General features: G+C 41.9%; 1 protein-coding gene across 5 annotated transcripts in view; it reads left to right on the top strand.

Moving 5' to 3' along the window:
- SAMD11 (sterile alpha motif domain containing 11) overlaps positions 1-22,946 on the top strand; it is a 139,948-nt gene that overhangs the window by 56,152 nt on the left and 60,850 nt on the right. For all 5 annotated transcript variants that reach the window (XR_012850845.1, XM_075839703.1, XM_075839704.1 and 2 more), the window contains exon 4: positions 9,941-9,991. Coding sequence is in view for 4 of the 5 variants with exons in the window: in XM_075839703.1 (XP_075695818.1) it covers positions 9,941-9,991 (51 nt within the window). In the remaining variant the exon portion in view is untranslated. The remainder of the gene's footprint in view (positions 1-9,940; positions 9,992-22,946) is intronic.

Raw genomic sequence — 22,946 nt, forward strand, 5'->3', positions numbered from 1 at the left:
GAATCATTAACTAAATCTGTGCGGTCCATTTAAGTTGTGTCTATAGAATTTCGAACGTTTGGCTAGTCCTTCTCTGACTCTAGCTCTGATGAGTGTAGTAGTCGCAGTAGTACTGGTATGTCTGCTGCTGACTATCATTGGATATCAGAGTAACGTGGACACCGTCTGGATAGCCTTTTGGTCTGGGCTAATGCCAGCGTGTCATCCGATCTTCCTCCTCATTGCCAGACGGAACAGATGGCCTAAACTAGAGCTACGGTCACATCTGCCCCTTCTCTTTAACCTTTTGCTAGCCTTCTATTCGGTCCCCACCCTGCATTAATATGATCCCCTCGGACTGGAGCTTTAAGTGTCTGAGCTGCCACTTTGCTGCTTCTTGAAACATAAAGGAGACGGGAATATCTAAACCAATTAAAAGAAGCGAGAGGTCACATCTTGGTGGGGCAACTCATGTTCATAAGAAATGTCTGTAGTTGGCACAAATATTCTCTTACATCTCTTTAATATAATGAAAGGTTGTCTCAAAGACCCAGCTTTTTGGTAGACTAACATATGTGAATAGTGTAAAATTGTTTCGATGTCCTACGGATATAGATTCAAGTACAGGCAGATAAGATAAGTTAGCATTCACATTGGGCAATTTTTTAAGGGGTTGTCCGGGATTTAAAAAAATCAAAACAGTGCCACACCTGTCCACAGGTTGTTTGTGGTATTGCAGCTCAGCCCCATTTACTTCAATGGAGCTGAGCTGCAATACCAGACCCAACCCATGGACAGGTGTGGTGCTGTTTCTGGAAGAAAGCGGACATGTTTCTCTAATCCTGGACAACCCTTTTTAAGAGCTTTTCTGGGACAGTGTTTTTCAATGTTTCCAAGTACCTCCCTACGAAAATAATATAAAAAGTTATCACCATACACTTTTCTGCACCTTAAGAGAACCTCTTAAGGACAATGCAAGTACCCCCTAGAAACATGGCATGTACTCCCTTGGCTAGATTTTAGCAGACCCCAGAGATTGTACCCACGGATACAGAAAAGTGGTTGCCTTTCCATATAAAATAAATCTGCACACCATTTCATGAGCTGTATACTTTATGTTTATTCTACAATTCCTGTCTATACTGTTAATATCATCTGATGACCTCTTATTTGTCATCTGGATAATAACCTGACTCCAGGGTGTGGAGTATAATATTTGCAAAATTGCAGAAAACCTTAATTTTCCTTTGGCTGTTCAGTACTTTGAATAATACAGATTAAGGACTTGGGGGGTCTCAGGAGCAGCCGATAATGAAGGGATTTATTTATCTATTATCAGACTGTCAATTCCTTGTCAGTTCGCAGGCAGTGTGCATGGAGCTGTAAAGGGTCACCACTCAGATATTTCCCTCTCCAAACTGAAAACACATGCACGTTTGACCAAGCGTGTATATGTATGAGGGAGTCGGGAGGAACAGCTGGCGGCCCAACAAGCATTCGACTGACAGCTATTGTAAGTCCATGGGCAGTTTTAGGATAGTCCTGGATAGATGGTGACACATCTGAAGGATGTTGGATTCTATGAGAAGAACACAACAGATCATTTTGACGGATCATATTTTCTCATGTCGATTTTCAGACAAATTGGAAAATATCGGATATGAAGGGCTTCCACTGTATCGATAGTTCATATCTTTTTTTTTTTTTAAATTGGCCAAAGATCAATTTCAATATTTCTTTTAGCATTGCAACCTCCTGTTGCGGCTTTTTGCACTCCCGCCATCCCTGTAAACTGATCATACAGGCGTCTTTGTGCGGAAAAGATAGGCACTCTATGGAGTAGGTATCTCCTAGTAAGTGGCACAGGCAGCTGCCTGGCCACCTGCCGCCCTTGCTTGACCAGTTTAAAGGGGTGCAACTTGGTCTGTAGCCTTAAGAAACCAGGTACTATATATTATTACATGCAACTAAACCATAGGCAATGTCCTACAGTCAATTCATTTTGACTGAAGAACCTGTTTTAAATCTTTTCATTTGTGAAAAAGAGGTAAAAAATAACTGGCAATAACCAAGACTGACAATCTGCACAAACCATATGGCAACATTTATGGATCTTACAAAGTCAATGGCATCTGTTCGCTAAGTCACTCTACGTGCGCCTATTCCCAACCTGCTCCCACCCTCCACATTGACCATGTGAGAAGATCCACAATTTAATGGTCTAAGTTGGTTAAGGATAATGTTCCCGGGCTTCAGAGGAAATCCGAGATCAGTAGAAGTTCAGGACCACCTCAACTCAATGGAGAACATATCACTGAATAACCGAGACCGTGTTTTGGCCTAACATCAAGTTCTGTAACCGTTTCTCTGGAATTGGACCTTTAAGTATTGTCAAGTCATTTCGACCTCTGGCTGGTGTTTAGATAAATATTGGTTCTTCAGAATGGTTTCCCAATGCCCTGCTCATGTTTGCTTCCCTCTATCTTATCGATTGCCGTGTTCCCTTTTTTTCTAAGTATTTGTTGTTTACAAATGGTAGAGCTAAAAAAAAGTTGTAAAGTTGTAAGTAAATTCATAATTGTCGTGTAGCGGGGACCACGGCATTATTTTGGCTCTCCAGTAACCAAGCAACTGAAATATTCTTGCACATCTTAGCCCTATGGTGGTGACTCCTGCTGTGCGGCCATTTACTACACAAAGTCCTCCCTTCTATCTTTTATTTCTGTGCTCTTCCCGGAACTGTTCTGACTTCATAGAAAGCGGCATACCCCCGCAGAGCTCCCCATGACCCCTTTCTGGACTGAAGCCTGTCACCTCACTAAAATAGAAATGACTGAACGTCGACATTATTGACATTCTGCCATGCAGGACAACATGAATGCCAGGTACAGATGAGGTGAAAAGGTTATTACACACCAAGGATCTGACCCAAATCCCCGTTAACACCTTGTGGATTGAAACCGCAAGAGATGAGCCCCCATTTCTGTTCCCTGCAAGGATAAGCTGCTATTTATTTTTAACTCTGTAAAATCTGTGTTTCCGTGCCAAAAGTACACATAAAACGACATAAAAATGGTATAAGGTAGTAGAACGCCTATGCACTATGGAGTTGCATAATGTGTCGTGGTGACGGTAACCAGAGTCAGCTTAGTCTTTTGGAGAAAAAAGTTGCTGGGCAGCTGCCACCACTCCGGAAATTGGAGGTTTCTTTGGACAGGAAATGGTTACTATCTGCCGAGTTAGAACAGATGCCCTCTTTCCTGAGTTAAAAAGAAGAAGGAAACAAGACTCAGTCCTATGCAACCGCTCGCCGAGGAAACAGGTGAGAGGCGCCGGCTGTTGAAGAAGGACGGCAACCACCATGTTCTAGAGATGGCTGGTTTTTCCTATATCCCCGCTGTGGGTCTAGTACTTTGACAAGTAAGCAAGACTGGTATTTGGGATACTCCACTAGTTATGATTGGTTTATACTGTGATGTTATACATCATGGTACTAAACAGGGGTACAAATAGTTAACAAATACAATTGTAAAAAGAAAAAAAAAGTTTCAGGCGTTACTACAAGTCATAGTGAGAGAGTGACCCGTACATGCTTATGAGCGCAGAAGTGACATTTTACATCTGTGTTTAATCCTCTGATGAAGGGTCTCCAAAACTAATGGCTTTACCATGGACATTGCCAGTGGTCACCTGACGGGGCTATTTTACAGCTTGCAAATCACAAAAACAGATGCACCCGGAGTTGAACGGAGTGACTGCAGAACTGTAGACCTCCTATTCCTGTGAGCTAAATAGGATCACAATTATTGAGATGCACTTTGAGAAGCCGTGCCGATTGAGTGGAGCAACGAAAACTCGATCTCCATCGCCAGATCTAGAATTTTCTAGTCGGCATTATAGGCACCTGCAGTGAATTCTGGGGAGAATTTAATATGACAAGCTGGAAGGTGGGTACTTGTATATAGCTCCTGTAGCCAAGGGGATATTTTGGGGTAATTGAAAGTATATTAGTGAATTGCTATTTAAGCGATTTCTGTGCATTTAACAGGTAGAATAATGGGAGCAATCATTTAAAGTGAAGCTTCACCTTTGAGTAACATTGGTTATATAGTCCGCAAATGTAAAATTTGTTACTAACCATTTGCAATATATTTTTTAATTGCCTCTTTTTTCCTTCCAATTTTGGTTTTATGCCTCATAGTATAATGTGCTATGTGGAAACCATCAACAAGCAGGTTATTCTTATTTCTCTGTTCAGTACTTTTAACACACAAGGTTTTACTGACCTTCCCTAGATGTTCATGTAAAGATGAAATGAATGACTCAAATCTACATCTCTCTCAACAATACAGTTTTGTGTACACATGGTACTGTATAGCGGTACAGAAGAATATCAGTCAACAGCAGCTGTGCTACTTGGTGATGGTTTCCAGGTATCAACAAGTGAATTTGGGTTTGAAAGTTGACTTTCTGGAAATATGGATGTAGGAACAATACACTTGAAGGCTACTTTAGCTGTGTAAACACCATTGGTGTAAGAATGTATGGAGACTTAAAGCCGAGCCCCATGCAAACATTCGCATAGATCTCCGCTTCTTGGTGCACTTTTGCGTATAACATGGGGTATCATGTGAAGATATTTGGTTAACTTAAAGGAGTAACTGTTTTAGTATATTACATGGAGCGAATGTGAAGACCGGAAGCGTACGGCCGGTATTTAGCCATCAACCGTGTAGATGAACATTAGCTCAATCAGAGCGCTGTTTACAAGGTTGTACCTCATTGTGCAGAGAGGCAACGCTTGCCTGTCTCCTACCAAACGGGACAAGTACAGAATGTACCAGTGAACATCTCTATATATAGCGCGCAGACCCGCAGCTCCGCACAGCTTCCCAATGTGAGGAAATTGATAGATGGAAAGTGACGGTGCCTGCTGCAATGCAATTTTATTCTCATCACATCCACCTCGGCATTCCCTGGGGGTATATTTTTCCTCATGCCCACCTGGTGTTTCATCGCCATCAATCACACACACATAGATAGATAGATGGATAGATAGATAGATAGATAGATAGCATTTGTTCAGAATTTTAAAGGGGTTGTCTGGTTTGAAATTCGGCATTAATCGGGGGGGGGGGGGGGGGGACGACGACTTCTGATTAGGACAGTCATCCATTAGCTAGATCAAAAAGTGTCGGCAACCTCTAGAGGACCTAACGCGTATGTGCATTACCTGGATACATGCATGGCGCACTCATTTTAATGGGCGTTGTGTAATGCTTAATTTCTCCTGTGGTGGCGCTGCAGAGGAACTGAACACTTCTTCCAAAGACTACAGTTTATCGTAGGGGGTCCCAGCAACAGAGCATCTTGTGATCCGTTTATCATCAACAAAAAACCATTGTCCAAAGGCGACAACTGCTATAAAAATGGATGCAGATGGACATCGTCATATTAACAAGACGTTTATCCATCTGATTCTGCATTTAAAGCTCTTTAGCTTGGATAGAAACTGGAAAATTGTTCATGTCATAGCAAAATGTATCCCTGCTCCTCCTCATAATAGAGGTTTCTGCCCTACCGCACATCACGCTGTAACGAAATTTTTATTGAAATCAGTTGGAGAATTTCATTTTCATATTGAAGGAAGATGGCGGTTGTGACTTGTCATTCTCTGTCAGATCTTAGTGGAAATTGCTACCTAGAATTTAAGGGTTAGTCAGACCTGGTGGCTTATGTGTTTTTGTAAAAACTTTTTTTTTTGGAGAAGTGGCTGAAAAGTTCATCTCTTTGTAATTTTGTGGAGAGTTTCCCTCGGAGTGGTGCGCATGAACCGGTGTATATTGCCGGGTGGAATAGTAATTGATGCTTCTTTGTAAACTAGAAAAACTAAAATTTATTCCCTGCACCTAAACCCCTTCTTCCTAATCCCACTTTCCTTACAGCACCTTCCGCTCCCTACTTATTCCATCTGACCGTCTCTCATTAAACTATCACAGAGGTCTGGATTTTCCTCCTCTGCTCTGGTTACGCTTGGCTGCTTTCTAAAAGAAAGGCCTGTAATCCGGGCATAGTGACACAAATACCAAGAGGGCATTACAGTGAGCCACAATGCCTTTAATGTTGCTTTGTTGTCTTGCCGCTGGCGGACGCCTCGCTTCTGGTTTAAAATGCTGAGACAGGTGCCACTTACCTGATGAGAAAGTAGTAGTTTTTTCTTATTTTTATTTTTTTTAAACCCACTTGTGATTTGAGAAAATAATTTGAAAGGGTGTGTGTAGCTTCTTCATCTGGCAGCATGAAGTATACGTCTATCCTCATTCTTTAACAATAAACTATGTATTTGCTATTTAGAAAAAATATATCTAAAAAACCTACTTTATAGGGGTTGTCTGAAATTAGAGAAAAGTCTGCTTTTTTTTTTTTTTATGAAATGGTGCCACTCTTGTACATGGTCAGTGTCTGGTATTGCAGCTCAGTTCCATTCATTTGAATTCGCTGCAATACCAAACTCGGCCAATGGACAAAGGTGGCGCTCTTTCTGGAAAAATTCAAATCCTTTCCTCTATTCTCCGACAACTCATTTAAGCTTTTTGTCCATTAAATATCAAATCACTGTGCTTTTACTGAAAACCTAACTGTGTTCAGATGATGATCTTTCTGCTGTACAATAGACGGCCCCTCTTTGCTGCATTTTTCCTCTGTGGCATAAGGCTATGTTCACACCTGCGTTGTGCTGTTCCGTTGTTCTCCTCCGTCAGAGGAGCAAAACAAGGGAATAACGGAACCAAAGGTGCCATTGCACAACGGATAAAGCCGGTTGCCAACGCAAACCCATTGACTTTGATAGGTTCCGTCGGGGTGTCCGTGATTTTACCGGACACAATAGTGCAGCAGTAAACCCTGCTGGATCTGCAACGGAGGCCCCTAACAGATCCTCTGACTCAGATGTGAACAGAGCCTAAGATGACTGAGCAAGAAATTATGTAGCTCAGGATAAAAACATACTATAGAATTGGTGGGGGGGAGGAATAAATTGTAAATCATGACGCTAGCCTGTCTGTGGACTGAAAGCCCAGATATGGGGGTGGGCGGACTTATAGCAATTAAATATAGGCTTTAAAATAATTTTATCTTGAAACAGTTTTGAGTATTTAGTGAATTTCTGAAGAAGATACATTGTTGATGTGAACTGTGGATTTCTTCTATCATATTTGTGTTGCTTATGCCGGGAATGTTCCTATGTTTGTAGTGGCAATGCGTTCCAGGCACCAAGACATTCCCTAGATGTTCATACCCTGGCCACAAGTTAATCTCCAGTTTAACCTATTGCATGAGGATTGAGGTATTCAGACACAGATCAATACACGATCCAAGAGAGCGTCATCATTCTCAGATCTACCAGTGATTTGCAACCAATTAGAATGATTATTTATTTTCTTTTTTTATGGCAGTATAAATATTATTTTTATAAAACTTTTCTGCAGAAGGCTGGGATGTTCTGAAATGGATTTAATGAAAAACCTACTCTAAAAAAAAAATGGTCAATTCAGATGTAGTAGAGTTTCTGGCGTGCCCAAATTCTAACTTCTGTCTCCTGGCTATGACCTCCTATTGTATTGGCAAAGATTGTATAGGAAACAGATAGGAGACATGTGCCTACTGTAGCAGTCACTGTCCACTTTACTTGACTACACTCTGCAGCATAGGTTATTGAACAGGATGGGGAAGGGGGTGATCTTTGGAATCTGAGACAAAGCTGACATGAGAATTAATGGTGAAATCATGCCTGTATTGATGACCTCACTAGTGAATGCTTATGCTAATTACATCACTGAAGATGCACTAACGACATAAATGATGAATTTCTATCCCAATTACATCATTGATACATGCCTGCACTAATGACTTCACAAAAAATCCCTGCACTCATGACATCACGATGAATGCCTGCACTCATGACATCACTTATAATGCCTGCTCTCATGACATCACTTATAATGCCTGCACTCATGACATCACTTATAATGCCTGCACTCATGACATCAATTATAATGCCTGCACTCATGACATCAATTATAATGCCTGCACTCATGACATCAATTATAATGCCTGCACTCATGACATCAATTATAATGCCTGCACTCATGACATCACTAATCTCTGCACTCATGATATCACTTATAATGCCTGCACTCATGGCATCACTAATAATCTCTGCACTGATGATATCACTGATGAATACCTCCAGTCATGACATCACCAATAATGCCTGAACTCATGACATCCCTTATAATCTCTGTACTCATGACATCACTAATAATCTCTGTATTTATGACATCACTAATAATCTCTGCACTGATGATATCACTGATGAATACCTCCACTCATGACATCACTATCCTGCACTCATGACATCACTTATAATGCCTGCACTCATGACATCACTTATAATGCCTGCTCTCATGACATCACTTATAATGCCTGCACTCATGACATCACTTATAATGCCTGCTCTCATGACATCACTTATAATGCCTGCACTCATGACATCACTTATAATGCCTGCACTCATGACATCAATTATAATGCCTGCACTCATGACATCAATTATAATGCCTGCACTCATGACATCAATTATAATGCCTGCACTCATTACATCAATTATAATGCCTGCACTCATGACATCAATTATAATGCCTGCACTCATGACATCACTAATATCTGCACTCATGATATCACTTATAATGCCTGCACTCATGGCATCACTAATAATCTCTGCACTGATGATATCACTGATGAATACCTCCAGTCATGACATCACCAATAATGCCTGAACTCATGACATCCCTTATAATCTCTGTACTCATGACATCACTAATAATCTCTGTATTTATGACATCACTAATAATCTCTGCACTGATGATATCACTGATGAATACCTCCACTCGTGACATCACTATCCTGCACTCATGACATCACTTATAATGCCTGCACTCATGACATCACTAGTAATGCTTGCACTCATGACATCACTAGTAATACCTGCACTCATGACATCACTAGTAATGCCTGCACTCGTGACCTCACTAATGATCTCTGCACTCATGACATCACTAATAATGCCTGCCCTCATGACATCACTAATTATTTCTGCACTCATGACATCACTAATCTCTGCACTGATGATATTACTGATGAATACCTCCACTAATGACATCACTAGTAATTCCTGCACTCATGACATCACTAATTATTTCTGCACTAATCATTTCTGCACTCATGACATCACTAATAACCTCTGCACTGATGATATCAATATAGTATGACATGCTCTGTAATGTATAAATCTACTTTATGCATGGAACTTGCAGCTAGTATTGCATATGCAGGTGTATCGTTATATGCTGGTAACTGATATCGTTGGTTTTCCTCCTAACATAAAACCATATATAAAATATAAGTTGCAGATTTAATTGTCATTGGTTTGTGTGGTGTAAACCACTATTGGCAGATATTACAAGATTTAGAGGGGTTGTCACCCAGTTTTCAAAGGCTAAATGGCATAAATACCCCCTCTATCCTATTGATATACTTGTGTCAGTCTTCACTGTTCAAGTATTGTATTCATAAATTAGGAAGCTTATCCTTACCAGTGTTGTGAGTCTCATTCAGATTAGAGTTTTGCAGTGCATGTAATAAAAGGAGGAAAGTTTAAAATAAAAATGGACACTGACCGATCCCACTGTTCTAGCAGCGTCGATGGTGTCCGACAGTCGTCAACCCTTTTAACAGAATAATATACACGTTGAGTTGAGCTGAACACGCATTTTACTGGGGGGGGGGGGGTTGGGGTGATATCTGGTAAAATTTTGTGTGGTCAGTTTGATTCTTGACTCTGGCTTTATTTGATGTGTCCTAGTCCATGTAGAAATGATTTACTATGTTTATTTATCAACAGGATACGGGCGCATTGGGACTTAAACATCTCCTTCCAAGACACCACTTGCAGGTACCAGGCTGATTTTCCTCTTTCTTTCATAGATGACTTACATCATGTAAGATGTCATTTCCCAGGAGTGTATTATTATATAGATGTCATTCCCGTCACATGCATCACTAGTGGGTTCCTGATAACATATATAATTATGTTTGGTTGCAGCGTGGCATGGTAGTTTTGGAATATCTGCACATAAATAAACTGTATAATCTAATGGAGGGGTCTTAGGCCCCATGCACACGAACGTGTTTTTTGCGGCCGCAATTCCCCCAAAAATCCACGGGAGAATTGCGGCCCCATTCTTTTCTATGGGGCCATGCACACGACCGTAGTTTTTACGGTCCGTGCATGGCCCGGGAACCCGCACCGCAGAAAGAACGGGCATCTCCTATTACGGACATCTTCTGCGGTCCGGGCTCATTGAAAACAATGACGGCGGCCATGTGCATGTCCCGCGATTTGCGGGTGGCCCGCGGCTGACAGTCCGCAGCCGGCCGACCCGAAAATCACGGCCGTGCACACGGCTACGGTCGTGTGCATGAGGCCTAACTCCCAAAATACCAAAATACCAAAAAAATCTAAGTTCTGTGTATCGCCCGGGTTACATTTTTCATTCATTCTTGAGTTAGCTTTGCTTTCTACATAAAGGATTGTCACCCAAGATCTCTGCTTGCTATTAAGTAGAAACATTCATTGTTTACTTCCAGTGGATAACATTCTGTTCATGGTCATCTGATGGCCACCCAGGTGCTGGGATCGTTAGAAGACACAGCTCTGATACACAGACTGAAACGAGCTGTGCACCTGTGTGTCCATCACATGACGATGGACAGAATTATATATGGAAGTAAACAATGAATGTTCCTACTGAATAACAACAAGCAAAGTATATTGGAAAATTGTATAACTTTTAATTATACAAAAAATAATATAAATTTGCTGAAACTGGACAACCCCTTTTAATAATGGTGTAAATATAGGGGGCTCCCTAAAATAAGTCTTTAACCTTTTATTATAAATACATATGAAAAACAAGAAAAATTTAGAAGTAGGAAGCATTTCTTGTTGTTACAGGCCCAGCGGTCTTTGCTGTGCTATGCAGAACTGATGGATTCATAGGGTTACTTATCACCGCAGCTCCAGAAGTCTGCATTATATGAGAGGCGCCTGACGCCGAGGCCAATTTCACACCATTCTAATCTGTCCACCTCTTGTGTGAATCAGCAGGGGCACAGCGGCCTTTTTATGTTTAAGAGGGCGTCTCGTGAATTACATTCTGAGAACGGAGAGCTTCAGTATCTCAGCTACTTCGGCTTCTAATATTTCAGTCAGGTCCTTCAAGGAACTCATTAATCAAAAATTAGCTCTTTTTCAATGAAAGAGAATGATCTCCCAGGAAGGAGGGGGGGGGGGGACATGTGTTGTATTTTTTTTACAAGGACATGTAGACATGAGAAAGAAAAAAAATCCACTCAACCCCTATATTATAACATGAAAAACACTATTTTGCTCATATGTGGAAACGGAGTAGAGGAAAAAAAAAAAAAGGCTGCACAATATATATGGAGACGTATGACTTTTTTTTTTTCTACATATATCATAACTACCTTTTGTATTAACAGCGTTCATGAAGAGTGTGTGTGTGTGTGTGTGTGTGTGTACGTATATACACAGTCGAGTTACATTATTATGACCACCAGCGAATATCCAGAGTAACCGGCGTGTGCAGCATGGACAGCAGCTAGACGGGCTGGGAGTGGCTCTGTAAGTGCTGGTCGGTTGTCTCCGGTATCTGGGGCCATGCTGACTGCAGTGCACCCCACATTTGCTGGAGGGTGCGTGGGGGGATCCATAGAGCGAACAAGACGATTGAGGTCCCACAGATGCTCAATTGGGTTCAAGTCTGGCAAATTAGGGGACCAGGGAAGTACTTAGAAGTCTAGGCCATGCTCTTCCAACCACTGTCGGACATTTCTAGCCGTGTGACATGTCGCATTGTCTTGCTGGAAGATTCCATCTGCCCCAGGAAAGACAAACAGCATGTACGGTTGGACGTGATCTGAACCAATTTGGATATGAATCCATTGTTGAAGAGTTCCTTCCACATGGATGAGTGGACCCAGAGAATGACATGAAAACATTACCCAGGCCATAACACTGCCGCCACCAGCTTGTGTTCTTCCAGCAATGGTCGCAGGGTGTTTGTTCTCTGATGTTTCTCGACTGACACACCAATGTCCATCCGTTAGAAGAAGCAGACAACGTGACTCATCGGAGAAGGCAACACTTTGCCATTCATCGGTGGTCCAATTCGGATACTGACGTGCAAATTGAAGCCTTATTTTCCGATCCACCTTTGTTAGTATAGGAGCAGTGACCATCCGTCCGCTTCAGAGCCCCATACGCAGTCGGGTTCGCTCAACTGTTGTTATACAGCACGCAAGAGAATGGTGACCGCACACTGCGAACACCAATGCCACCTAAACCACTAAATATAAATAAATATGCATTACTGCTGAATCTACTTACAATAGTTCTTAGCGAACATTTTGATCAAATTGTGTGAGCCCATTTGCCACGACAAGGCGTCCTCTATAAGGTAGGTCCCTAACACTGCTCATACACCCAGAACTGGGACTAAACCTACATATATCTAAGGATGGTAGGAACCAGCATTAAACTAATTAAAATCACCCTTGGCAAAATGGGAGGAGTGCAAGATCAAAAACTGTTCTTTTAGAGACACGTCTGGTAGCCCCCTGGTTGATTTTTCACGGTGAGCTGCTCCACTGTAGCGTGTCGTTCGGCCCTCACGCACCTTCGTAGCCGGCGTTCACCTCTCACATCAATGGCACTTGGTGCTCCGCAGTTTCCACATCGGTTATTCCCAATGGTGCCATTTGTCCCCTCACAATACACTTTCACCACAGCAGCACGCGACCAGTTCGCAAACTGCGTTGTTTAAGAAATACTGCTACCCATGTCCTGAAAGCCAATAATGATCCCTTTTTGCAACTCATAAATTGCCCCTTTTACCAATGGCAACGAGTGATATGTGTTCAGACAGCCTATCACACACCTTATATACCCACCAAACCAGCCCCAGCCCACGACACATCCCTTCCTTCATGGTTTACGCGCTGCCAACATCGAAAGTAGGAGGTGGTCATAATCATGTGACTGGACTGTGTGTGTGTGTGTGTGTATATGTGTGTGTGTGTGTGTGTGTGTGTGTGTGTATATGTGTGTGTATATGTGCATGCGTGTGTGTGTGTGTGTGTGTGTGTGTGTGTATATATATATATATATATATATATATATATATATATATATTATATAACTAATTCTAGCAAAATAACTGTGCTTGTAAATTCAAACATAATTGGGGTGTAAGTCGGAATGGTGGCGATAGGTTAACCCAGTAGAGCAAACCTTTCATCTAGAAAGAAAGTTACTGGTGGCCATCAGCTCCTCAATGTGAGGACCATGCCGAACAAATACTCATATACAGTGTGTTCTTGAACCCCTGTGACATGGGGTTGGAGTTGGATATTGGGGTTAATTACAGTCGCACCTGAATTTTTAGGTTTTGTCTTTAGGCTTTTCGCTTACCCTGTTATATAGTTAATAAAGTAGAATTGATTGTAAAAATTTAACGTATTGAAGAACTGCAGAGGACCACACAGTCTTATAGAGAGTAAGTAATCTTTACCCTAAATTTTATATATTGCACCGCCTAAGGGGTTAAAATAGATGCTTATTTGTTTAGGTGCCTTACAGTAAATCCTGACCCTAATCCTCCCCTTTTATCCTCACGGGGGTCATCCTGCCCTAACAAGCTGTGCGCTGACGAAAGGGGCTTACACAGCTTTCCCTTGCTGTATAGGACTAGTGTCAGCTATGTGTGCCCCTCCCACACCTGTCATATCCATAAAACCGATCCCTTCAGCCTATGCTGACTCAGATTGCTGTGTCTTACCAGGTATTTTTACGGGGGGGGGGGGGGGGGGGTGTCACCTTCTCTTATCACCAAGCACAAAGGTGATGGGTAGAAGGAAAGTAGTACAGCGCCCAGTGATGCTATTCTTGTGCCCAGTCTTTCCATTAACTACTTCCTGATTATTTGCTTACATACATGTGCTGTATATGTCTTATTCATGCATTAAATATAATTAACCAGAAGCGTAAACTTTTTTAGATTGGATCACAGATTTCCAGAGTTTTCATTACTGGAACATTTGTCCTTCAATTGGTAATCCACCAAAAAGTGATGATAGAGCCAGAAGATTATATTGTTGGAGTCCCTTAGCTGGAACATGATTTTTCAAGACTATCGAGCACCTAAATCTCTCTCCATCCACTCCGCCATTACTGCAAATGTCTTACACAACGTTTATAAACAAAGGGCCATTCATATCAATGAAGCTATTCTTTGAATGAAGTGTCGGAGCTTTTCAGTGATGGATTTGGGTGGTGTACGGTGTGTGGCATCAGCTTCATTCTGGAAATTAGTAGTGGTCTGAGCACAAGGACTCCACCAATGTTCTCCTCTGATGTTTATCTGTGGCATGGCAGAAGATCATTTTGTCTTGGTTTCCTCTTTAAAAATCAACAAAATGCACTTAGGACCTAAAAGTTAAAGCCATTGCCTGTGCCTTACCCCATTTGTCACTCACATCGGCCAGGAAGCTGAACTATGGGGTGATGTTTGGTGGGGGTCCTGATTTTTTTTTCAAAACTTTTATATCACACACACATCATGTAATCTGCCATGATGGCAAAGTGTGATAATAGCACCTCCAAAAAAACGCAGTGGAGCCCTGGCCTTATTCAAAATATGATCAGATTCTTTGTGAATTTTCAGCGCCATTTTCTGTTGTGAATCTGCACCAATTTTCATAAACGTGCCCATTGACTAAACCTCTTCTGTTTAAAGAGGACCTGTCACTGGATCATCTAAGTTGAACTGGTTTACTGACCTGAATAGCGCTGTCTCCCTGATTCTAACATTTTTTTGTTCCTGAACCCCCCTGTTTCAGATATATGACCCACTGTTGTGTTGGCTCCCTCTGTGCTAATTTGCTGTAGTTGGCCAACAGGGAGTGAACTACCCTCAAGCTGCCTCGTGCTGATTGGTGAGCAGAGGCAGGGAAGCTGGCTCCACCCCGTTGGCTAACTACAGCATATTAGCATATAAGGAGCCAACACAACAGCGGGCTATATCTCTGGAACGGGGGTCTAGGAAAGGAAAAAAATAATTACTGGAATCAGAGAGACAGCGCTATTCAGGTCAGTTGACCAATTTATCTTATATGACCTAGTGACAGATCTTCTTTAAGCTTTTCGGATGAGATCTAAAAATGTTTTCACTCCTCTATACTCGTGAATTATATAAGCATCACAATCCCTGATAAAGAAAATGCATCCGTTCTTTAATATCTGAGCAGATACTAATGGTCTATAAATATAAACTTGCACACACACAAAATGCTCCCGGAGATAACGATCATGCAACACATGCTGGCGGGGATCATCAGCTTCTGGCGGACGCTCTTGGGGATAATCAGACTCTCTGACTTCCTCCCAGAGCTGTCGGAGCTCCCGCCCCCTGATAGCATTTATCGGATTTTATTTTCGGAGGTGGGAGGCAGCAGGGTCAGGGTGATTGGTTTCCTTATTGATCTGCGCGGCTCAGTATAATCCCTGCAGCTGCTGGGAGCTCGTTAAAGGATGGAGCGAGGCTGAGAGGGCTTTTACTCTTTATTTATATGTCTCCTCTGCTCATATTTTATGTAAGGGAAGCGTCTTTTTAAACTTGGTACTTTTATAGAAGCCGTTGTAACTCCTTCTTTACCTGAACTCTGATAGACTAAATGGGAAACTATATAGGACAATTGCTTCACAGATGCTTTTCTCCCTTATTGGTTGGGTCATATAAGTTCAGAAGGAATGGTGGGGGTGACCATTTCCCACAACCCAAAATGACCTCCATTGATTGAACTAGATGGGCCAATGTCTTCTTTTATCCGTCCTATCTATTTACCCATATAAATGATCTGACATATCCCATCATTTATATTGATATTGACCATATTGTTATCTTTTCTGTATGGTAAATGGTAACAAGTAGTAGCTTAAGTTGGTAGTCTAGCAGAAGTCAGGAGTAAAGAAAAATATTTAAAAAAAGCAACAAAACCAAAAAAACGCTGTCGATTGAAAGCATACTTGCTTAGTTGTAGATATACAGTAGTGCTAAAAAAAAAATAGCAATCCAACATCATTAACCTGATAAATCAAAGTTTTTAGTAGGTGATATTTCTACATAACAAATAATTTACTTGTAAGTGTAGTAGAGTAGTAGAAAAAAAACCCGAGCCAACCATTAGGACTTGCATGCCGCTCATTCTCATTAATGGAAAGGGGTTTGTACAAAATAATAGCAGTGAGGAGTGAAATTGGTGAACATTCTGTGGAATAACAGGTGTCAATTTTGGCCCTTATGTAAGGTAGGAGGGTGGCAAATGTTGCACATGTTGGTTATAGTGTATTTCCTTCTGGAATACTGGGAAAAATAGGTCGTTCCAGACATAGTTCTGATGAAAAACGTACTTTGATTAAAAAGTTGATTGGAGAGGGAAAAGCATATAGAGAAGTGCAGCAAATTATAGGCTGCTCAGCTAAAATGATCTCAAATGCCTTGAAGTGGCAACCAAAACCTGAAAGACGCGGAAGGAAGCGGGGAGCTACTGTTCAAATGGATAAAAGAATAGCCAAAATGGCAAAGGCTCAGCCAATGATCACCTCCAGAAAGATCAAAGACGATCTGAAGTTACCAGTGAGTACGGCTACAATCAGAAGACGATTATGTGAAGCCAAGTTACCAGCAAGAACTCCCCGCAAAGTCCCGATGTTGAAAAAAAGACATGTCCTGAATAGCTTCAAATTTGCCATGGGGCACACCGATTGGCTCAAAGAGAAATGGCGCAACATTTTGTGGACTGATAAAAGCTAAATTTTTCTTTTTGGGTATAGTGGCCACAGACAGTATGTCAGACGACCCCCGAGCACTGAATTCAAGCCACAATACACTGTGAAGACCGTAAAGTATGGTGCTGCAAAAATCATGATATGGGGATGTTTCTCATACCATGGTGTTGGGGCCTATTTATCACATACTATGGATCACTTTGAATATCTTAAAATACCTGTGGAGATCATGTTGCCGTATGCCGAAGAAGAAGTTTCAACACGACAATGACCCAAAATACCCCAGTAAGCGAATAACATCTTGGTTACAGACAAACCGGATTGAGGTAATGGAGTGGCCAGCCCAACCCCCGACCTCAATCCCATAGAGAAAATGCGGTTTATGAGGCAAAATGCAACAATGCAGAAGAACTGTGGAATGTCATCCAATCTTCCTGGACTGGATACCTGTTCAGAGGTGCCAGAAGTTGGTCGACTCCATGCAACACAGATGTCAAACAGGTCTCAGTAACAAGGGTTATGCCACTAAATATTAGTTCATATTCGTAATTATGGGCCCATAGACTTCTACTGGCCACGGGTACCTCCCCGTATGGTTACGGGAAGGTGCCCGGGCCGTTGAAAAATATAGAACATGTCCTATTTCAGGCCGTAATAACGGCACGGGCAGGCCCATAGAAGTCTATGGGGCTCCCGTAATTATGGGTGACTACGTGTGTGCACCCGTAATTACGGGAGCGTTGCTAGGCGACGTCAGGGGATAGTCACTGCCCAGGGTGCTGAAAGAGTTAAACGATCGGCAGTGACTCTTTCAGCACCCTGGACAGTGACTACCGATCACAATATAGATCAACGTGTAAAAAAATCAAAGTTCATACTTACCCAGAACTCCCTGCTTCTTCCTCCAGTCCGGCCTCCCGGGATGACATTTCATCCCATGTGACCACTGCAGCCAATCACAGGATGCAGCGGTCACATGGACTGCCGCGTCATCCAGGGAGGTCGGGCTGGATGTCGAAAGAGGGACGCGTCACCAAGACAACGGCCGGGTAATTTATTTTACTTTTACTGCGGAAAGGGCTGTCCCTTCTCTCTATCCTGCACTGATAGAGCGAAGGGCTGCCAATTAGTGCAGTGCAATTTTGCAGTGAAAACGTGCCCGTAAATACGGGTGGAATACTGGTGACACCGGACCCGTATTTATAGGCACGGGTCCGTAAATACTGGTGCAATACAGGTCGAATACGTGTGACCAACGACCCGTATTTACGCCAGTATTTATGGGAGGAAAAAAATACGTTCGTGTGCATGAGGCCTTATACATTCCATTTTTGAGTTTTTAAAGAAAAATGCTGGCACTGCTATTTTTTTGAACAGCCTAAAATCCTTTTTCTTTACTTTCTGTAAAGGATTAAGACAAACTGGCTAAATGTTGTTGTTTTGATTTGGAATAGAACATGTAATATCTCCAGTGCATTTGCATTTAGGTAAATAAAAGTTATCATTTTGCGCTTTATTTGCTATTTTAAACTCACTGCTATTTTTTTTTTTTTTTTAACACTACTGTATATTAGCGCAGCCCAAAAAATTGTCTAACCTTCATTTTCTGGGTCTTTTTCATCCTATTGCATGGCTTTTGTACAAATATTACTTTACCTGCCATGTTTTCTGAGTGTGCAGGCTCCTCCTGGTGTGATGTTTGCCCTTCTTTGGTGTACTTTTATGCTGCCCACACATCCCATAGTGCTGTGCCCAGCATTCTGAGCCAACCAGATATCGCCACTCCTGTTCCTATTCCCCTCTCACTGCATGCAGTTTCACAGAAACACAGCAAAAGAGAGAAGCTGCAGCTGCATCCCCCTCCTCCCTGTCTACTATTTACTGTATTACTGCAGATGGATTTTTGAGAACAGAGGAGGTTTCTGAACATTTACAGAGAGACTGCAGGCAGAGAAAGGGGGACTACTGGTTGAATAAAGGTGAGGAATATGCCACTTCCTCCTAATAACAATTGTTACAATTTTTTTTTAGATATGCACATGTACTACTGATTTATGCAAAATAAGAAAATAATAATAAGTTACCATTTCATTTGATGCCTTTACCATTGGTTGCCTTGATTATGAGTTGGCCCTGTTTTCTCTTAAAGGGGTTTTCCCATGAGGGACATTTATGACATATCCACAGGATATGTCATAAATGTCAGAAAGATGCGGGTTCCACCTCTGGGACCTGCACCTATCTCTAGAACGGGGTCCTCAAAACCCCGTTCTACCGCTATGTGTTGTGGCTGAATCGTGTGATTCCCGACCATGTATTAGGAAACTATGGAACTTACAGAAACCGCGTAGCTCAGCGAGCTTCACTGTTTCCTAATACATGGTCGGGAATCACACGATTCAGCCACAACACATAGCGGTAGAACGGGGTTTAGAGGACCCCGTTCTAGAGATAGGTGCAGGTCCCGCATCGTTCTGACATTTATGACATATCCTGTGGATATGTCATAAATGTCTCTGATGGGTAAACCGCTTTAATAGCAGGACTGTACAGTAGCGGTGCATGTCCTTGTTATATGACGCCTTAGGGCCTTTTTATTATCAGGAGATGATAATGTCTTAGGCTGTTGTTATGTCAGATGCTGTTATGTTCTGCAATTTAGCTCTTCTGACAGAGAAGGAATGCATAAGCTGATAGGGGAACATTGACACATCTTTATCATGCTGAAGTGGATCGTACAAGGATTCTCTCAACATTTCTTTAATTAATTCATCTGAGGATAGCAATTACCCTTTACGAAACCAATGCCGCTTCCAGCTGAATCTTCGTGATGGCTGTGATCTAGAAGGGAAATCTTGAGTAGAATTAACATTTTTGGTGGTACAGTTACTTGGGATGACATCCGTACCTTGGGCCCAGTGTTGTTCCTTTAACTCATAAAGTACTGTATGTCGCTGTATATGTTTTACCGTAAAGACACTTAAATAGTGAAAGCAATATTAGGAGTCTGACGGAAACAACCTATTAATAATGCATTTAAATGAGACATACAAGACTAACATATATTTAGGATTTTTGCCCTGCTGCCATAATTAAGTAGGTTTTAGACTGAAGACGACTCTTAAGAACATAACATGTAGGAAGCATCAGATGTCTTGACAAAAAGTTTCAGCTCTTGTTTTCTTCGTGATAGGTTACTGAGGACAAGGATGAGCAGTCGTATGATCTGACGGTAATAGGCATGTGTAGAAAAGTCACTGTAACAAAATGTTCAAAAGGGAAATTAGAAGCAGAAAACACTGGATATAAGTTGGTTTTCACTGTGGGCATAGAACAGCCATTCTCCCCTGATGACGACGCTGTATGTGGTGAAACATGGAGGGAGGCTGATTTAGGGACTTTTGTGTTATTTTAATATACAATCCTTGTCAGGACTAGCCCTAATAATACCAATACAATACCAAGACCATGGTTTAGCGACAATAGAGGGAGAGTCTGAATGCGCAGCTTTTTGCTGATTCTGATAGCAATATCTCGAATACTGAGTGTGTGATATACTGTAGGAGGAATGCCTCTGTGTCTGTTAATTTTGAGAGGAATGTCTCTAATACTGAGTGTGTAACATATCGTAGGAGACGTCTCCAATGTTCATAAATTCAAGAGGAATGCCTCTAGAACTTTAGACACTCGAGAGAGTCTGCTGAAACACTGGGAGGAATGCCCCAAAGAGGTTTAGTGACACTGGGAGGAATGCCCCCATTTTTCAATATTGAGAGTATCCATTACTTGTCTGAATTCTACCAGGAGGTATACCTCCAGTTGCACCCGAATGAACAGACCACTATTACTATATCTCTATTCATATCTAGATTATATAGTGACTGCCCCTCGTCATTGAAACGGACTGTTATTCCTCCCAATTGGAGTAATAACTTTAATTCCACAAATAAACATATGTAAACGCTTTCTCCTCTCTCCTCCATAAGCTATATCTATATAATATTCATATTTTCCCAAAAAAGGAAGTCCATGGATTATTTTCTTCATTCACTTTTGTATGTCCTTGATAGGTTTGTTATAATTCTTTTAATGTATATGAATAAAGATTGATAATCAATTCTCCTGTTAAATATAGGAATAATTGCACAGAAAGGCCCCATGCACACAACCGTAAAAACAAACCTCTGTAATTACGGACCCCCCAGGTTCTATTGGCCACGGACGTCTTTCTGTATCACTACGGAAGGCTGTTCGTGCCGTAGAACCGTGTCGTGAATTATGGAGCATGTCCTACTTTTCATTTTTTCCCGGGCGCGCAATCGCGGCCTGTGATTACGGGCACGGCCGTGTGCATGAGGCTTTAGTGGGAGTAGATCCTTTGGCTTGTCTGAGTACATCCGTCTATCTGGGGAAAAAAAAGATTCTATTTCCAGGGGCGACTAGCCTTCTTTACTGTAAGAACTGTGAATCTATGGATTAGCCGACCACAGGAGCCGGTCACAGCAAGGACAGTAGATGGCTTCCAAAAAAGGCTCAGATACTTTCTTAGAACTAATAATAATATCAGCTCCTATGTCAATGTATAGAATTCTTATTTGAATGTTGATCCAGCGTGATCACCACTGGGATCAGGAGGGATTTTTTTTCCTTATTTGGGCAGATTGGTTCATGTTTTTGTTTTACCCTCCTCTGAATCAATAGGGTTAAAAATGTTTACCCATATCCCTTGCCTTTCCACCATCCCATGGTTGAATTTGATGGACATATGTCTTTTTTTTTTTTTTTTCCACCAAACTAACTGTAACTATATGCCATAACCTACGTTGTGATAAGCAATATTCGGACATATTTCATCTGTAATTTGGCAATTAACAGTGCAAAATATAAATTTATCCTGTAATTCTTGGGGGATACATACTGAATTCACTGGCATTTCCCTCTATTCGGAAGTACTGCCCAGTGAATCAATCAGCTGGCACAGGCTATCCTAAATGTTCAAATTTATTCTGCTAGCCGATTTGTAGGGCAATGGCGGGTTATTTGAAGATTGATGTATTTGCAAGCTCCCACTTCTAAAGGAGAGATTGCGATAACATGTTCTAAATGTCTTTTTTTTTATTGTAATTTGTTTGTTTTGCTCATTTTACAGAATATTTGTGTCCTCTTTTTTTTTCTAAAGCATTGCCTCCATCTACTTTCAAACTCATATTAAAATCTTTCAGATAATTTATGGTTAAAGGGGTTGTCCACTACTGGACAACTGATGACCTATCCACCGCATAGGTCATCAGTACATGATCTGTGGGGGTCTGACACCCGGACCCTGCACAGTTAAGCCGCTCCGAGCATGGGACATACATGCCGGAAGTAGTTAGCTATGGCCACTGAAGAGCAGCCGAGCTTCAGTACTGCAGCTCTGCTCCTATTCAAGTAAATAGGATCAGAGATGCAGTTTGGCAGCACGGCCTCTATGCTACTTCCGGCTTCCTTACATCGCATAATGGGCCATAACATCCGGTGCTTGGAGGCAGCCGGAGCGGCTTAACGGTCCGGGTGTCGGACCCGCACCAATGATATACTGTTGACCTATCTGGTGGATAGGTCAACAGTAGTGGACAACCCCTTTAAGCCTTTTAATTTTACATTTCCTTCAGAAAACACCTAATATGATCAGGACAGGTTTTCGGTCTCTGGATTTAAACACCATTGGGGAAGATTTAGGCCTCATGCACACGGCCATGCCGGTAATCATGGGCCGCGATTGCGGGCACGGCGGCCGCCGACGCCAGCGGACAGCTGCCCGCACTTTGTATGGGAGTACAGCCCGCTAAAAAGCAAATGATAGGACATATCCTATCTTTTGCGGTACACTTCTACGGCACAGACAACCATCTGTAGCTATACGGAAAGGTGTCCGCGGCCAATTGAAACAAATGGGTCTGTAATTGCGGACAGTATTATTTACGGTCGTGTGCATGGG

Source organism: Rhinoderma darwinii, chromosome 10 (genome assembly GCF_050947455.1).
Source record: "Rhinoderma darwinii isolate aRhiDar2 chromosome 10, aRhiDar2.hap1, whole genome shotgun sequence".
Classification (NCBI taxonomy): domain Eukaryota; kingdom Metazoa; phylum Chordata; class Amphibia; order Anura; family Rhinodermatidae; genus Rhinoderma; species Rhinoderma darwinii.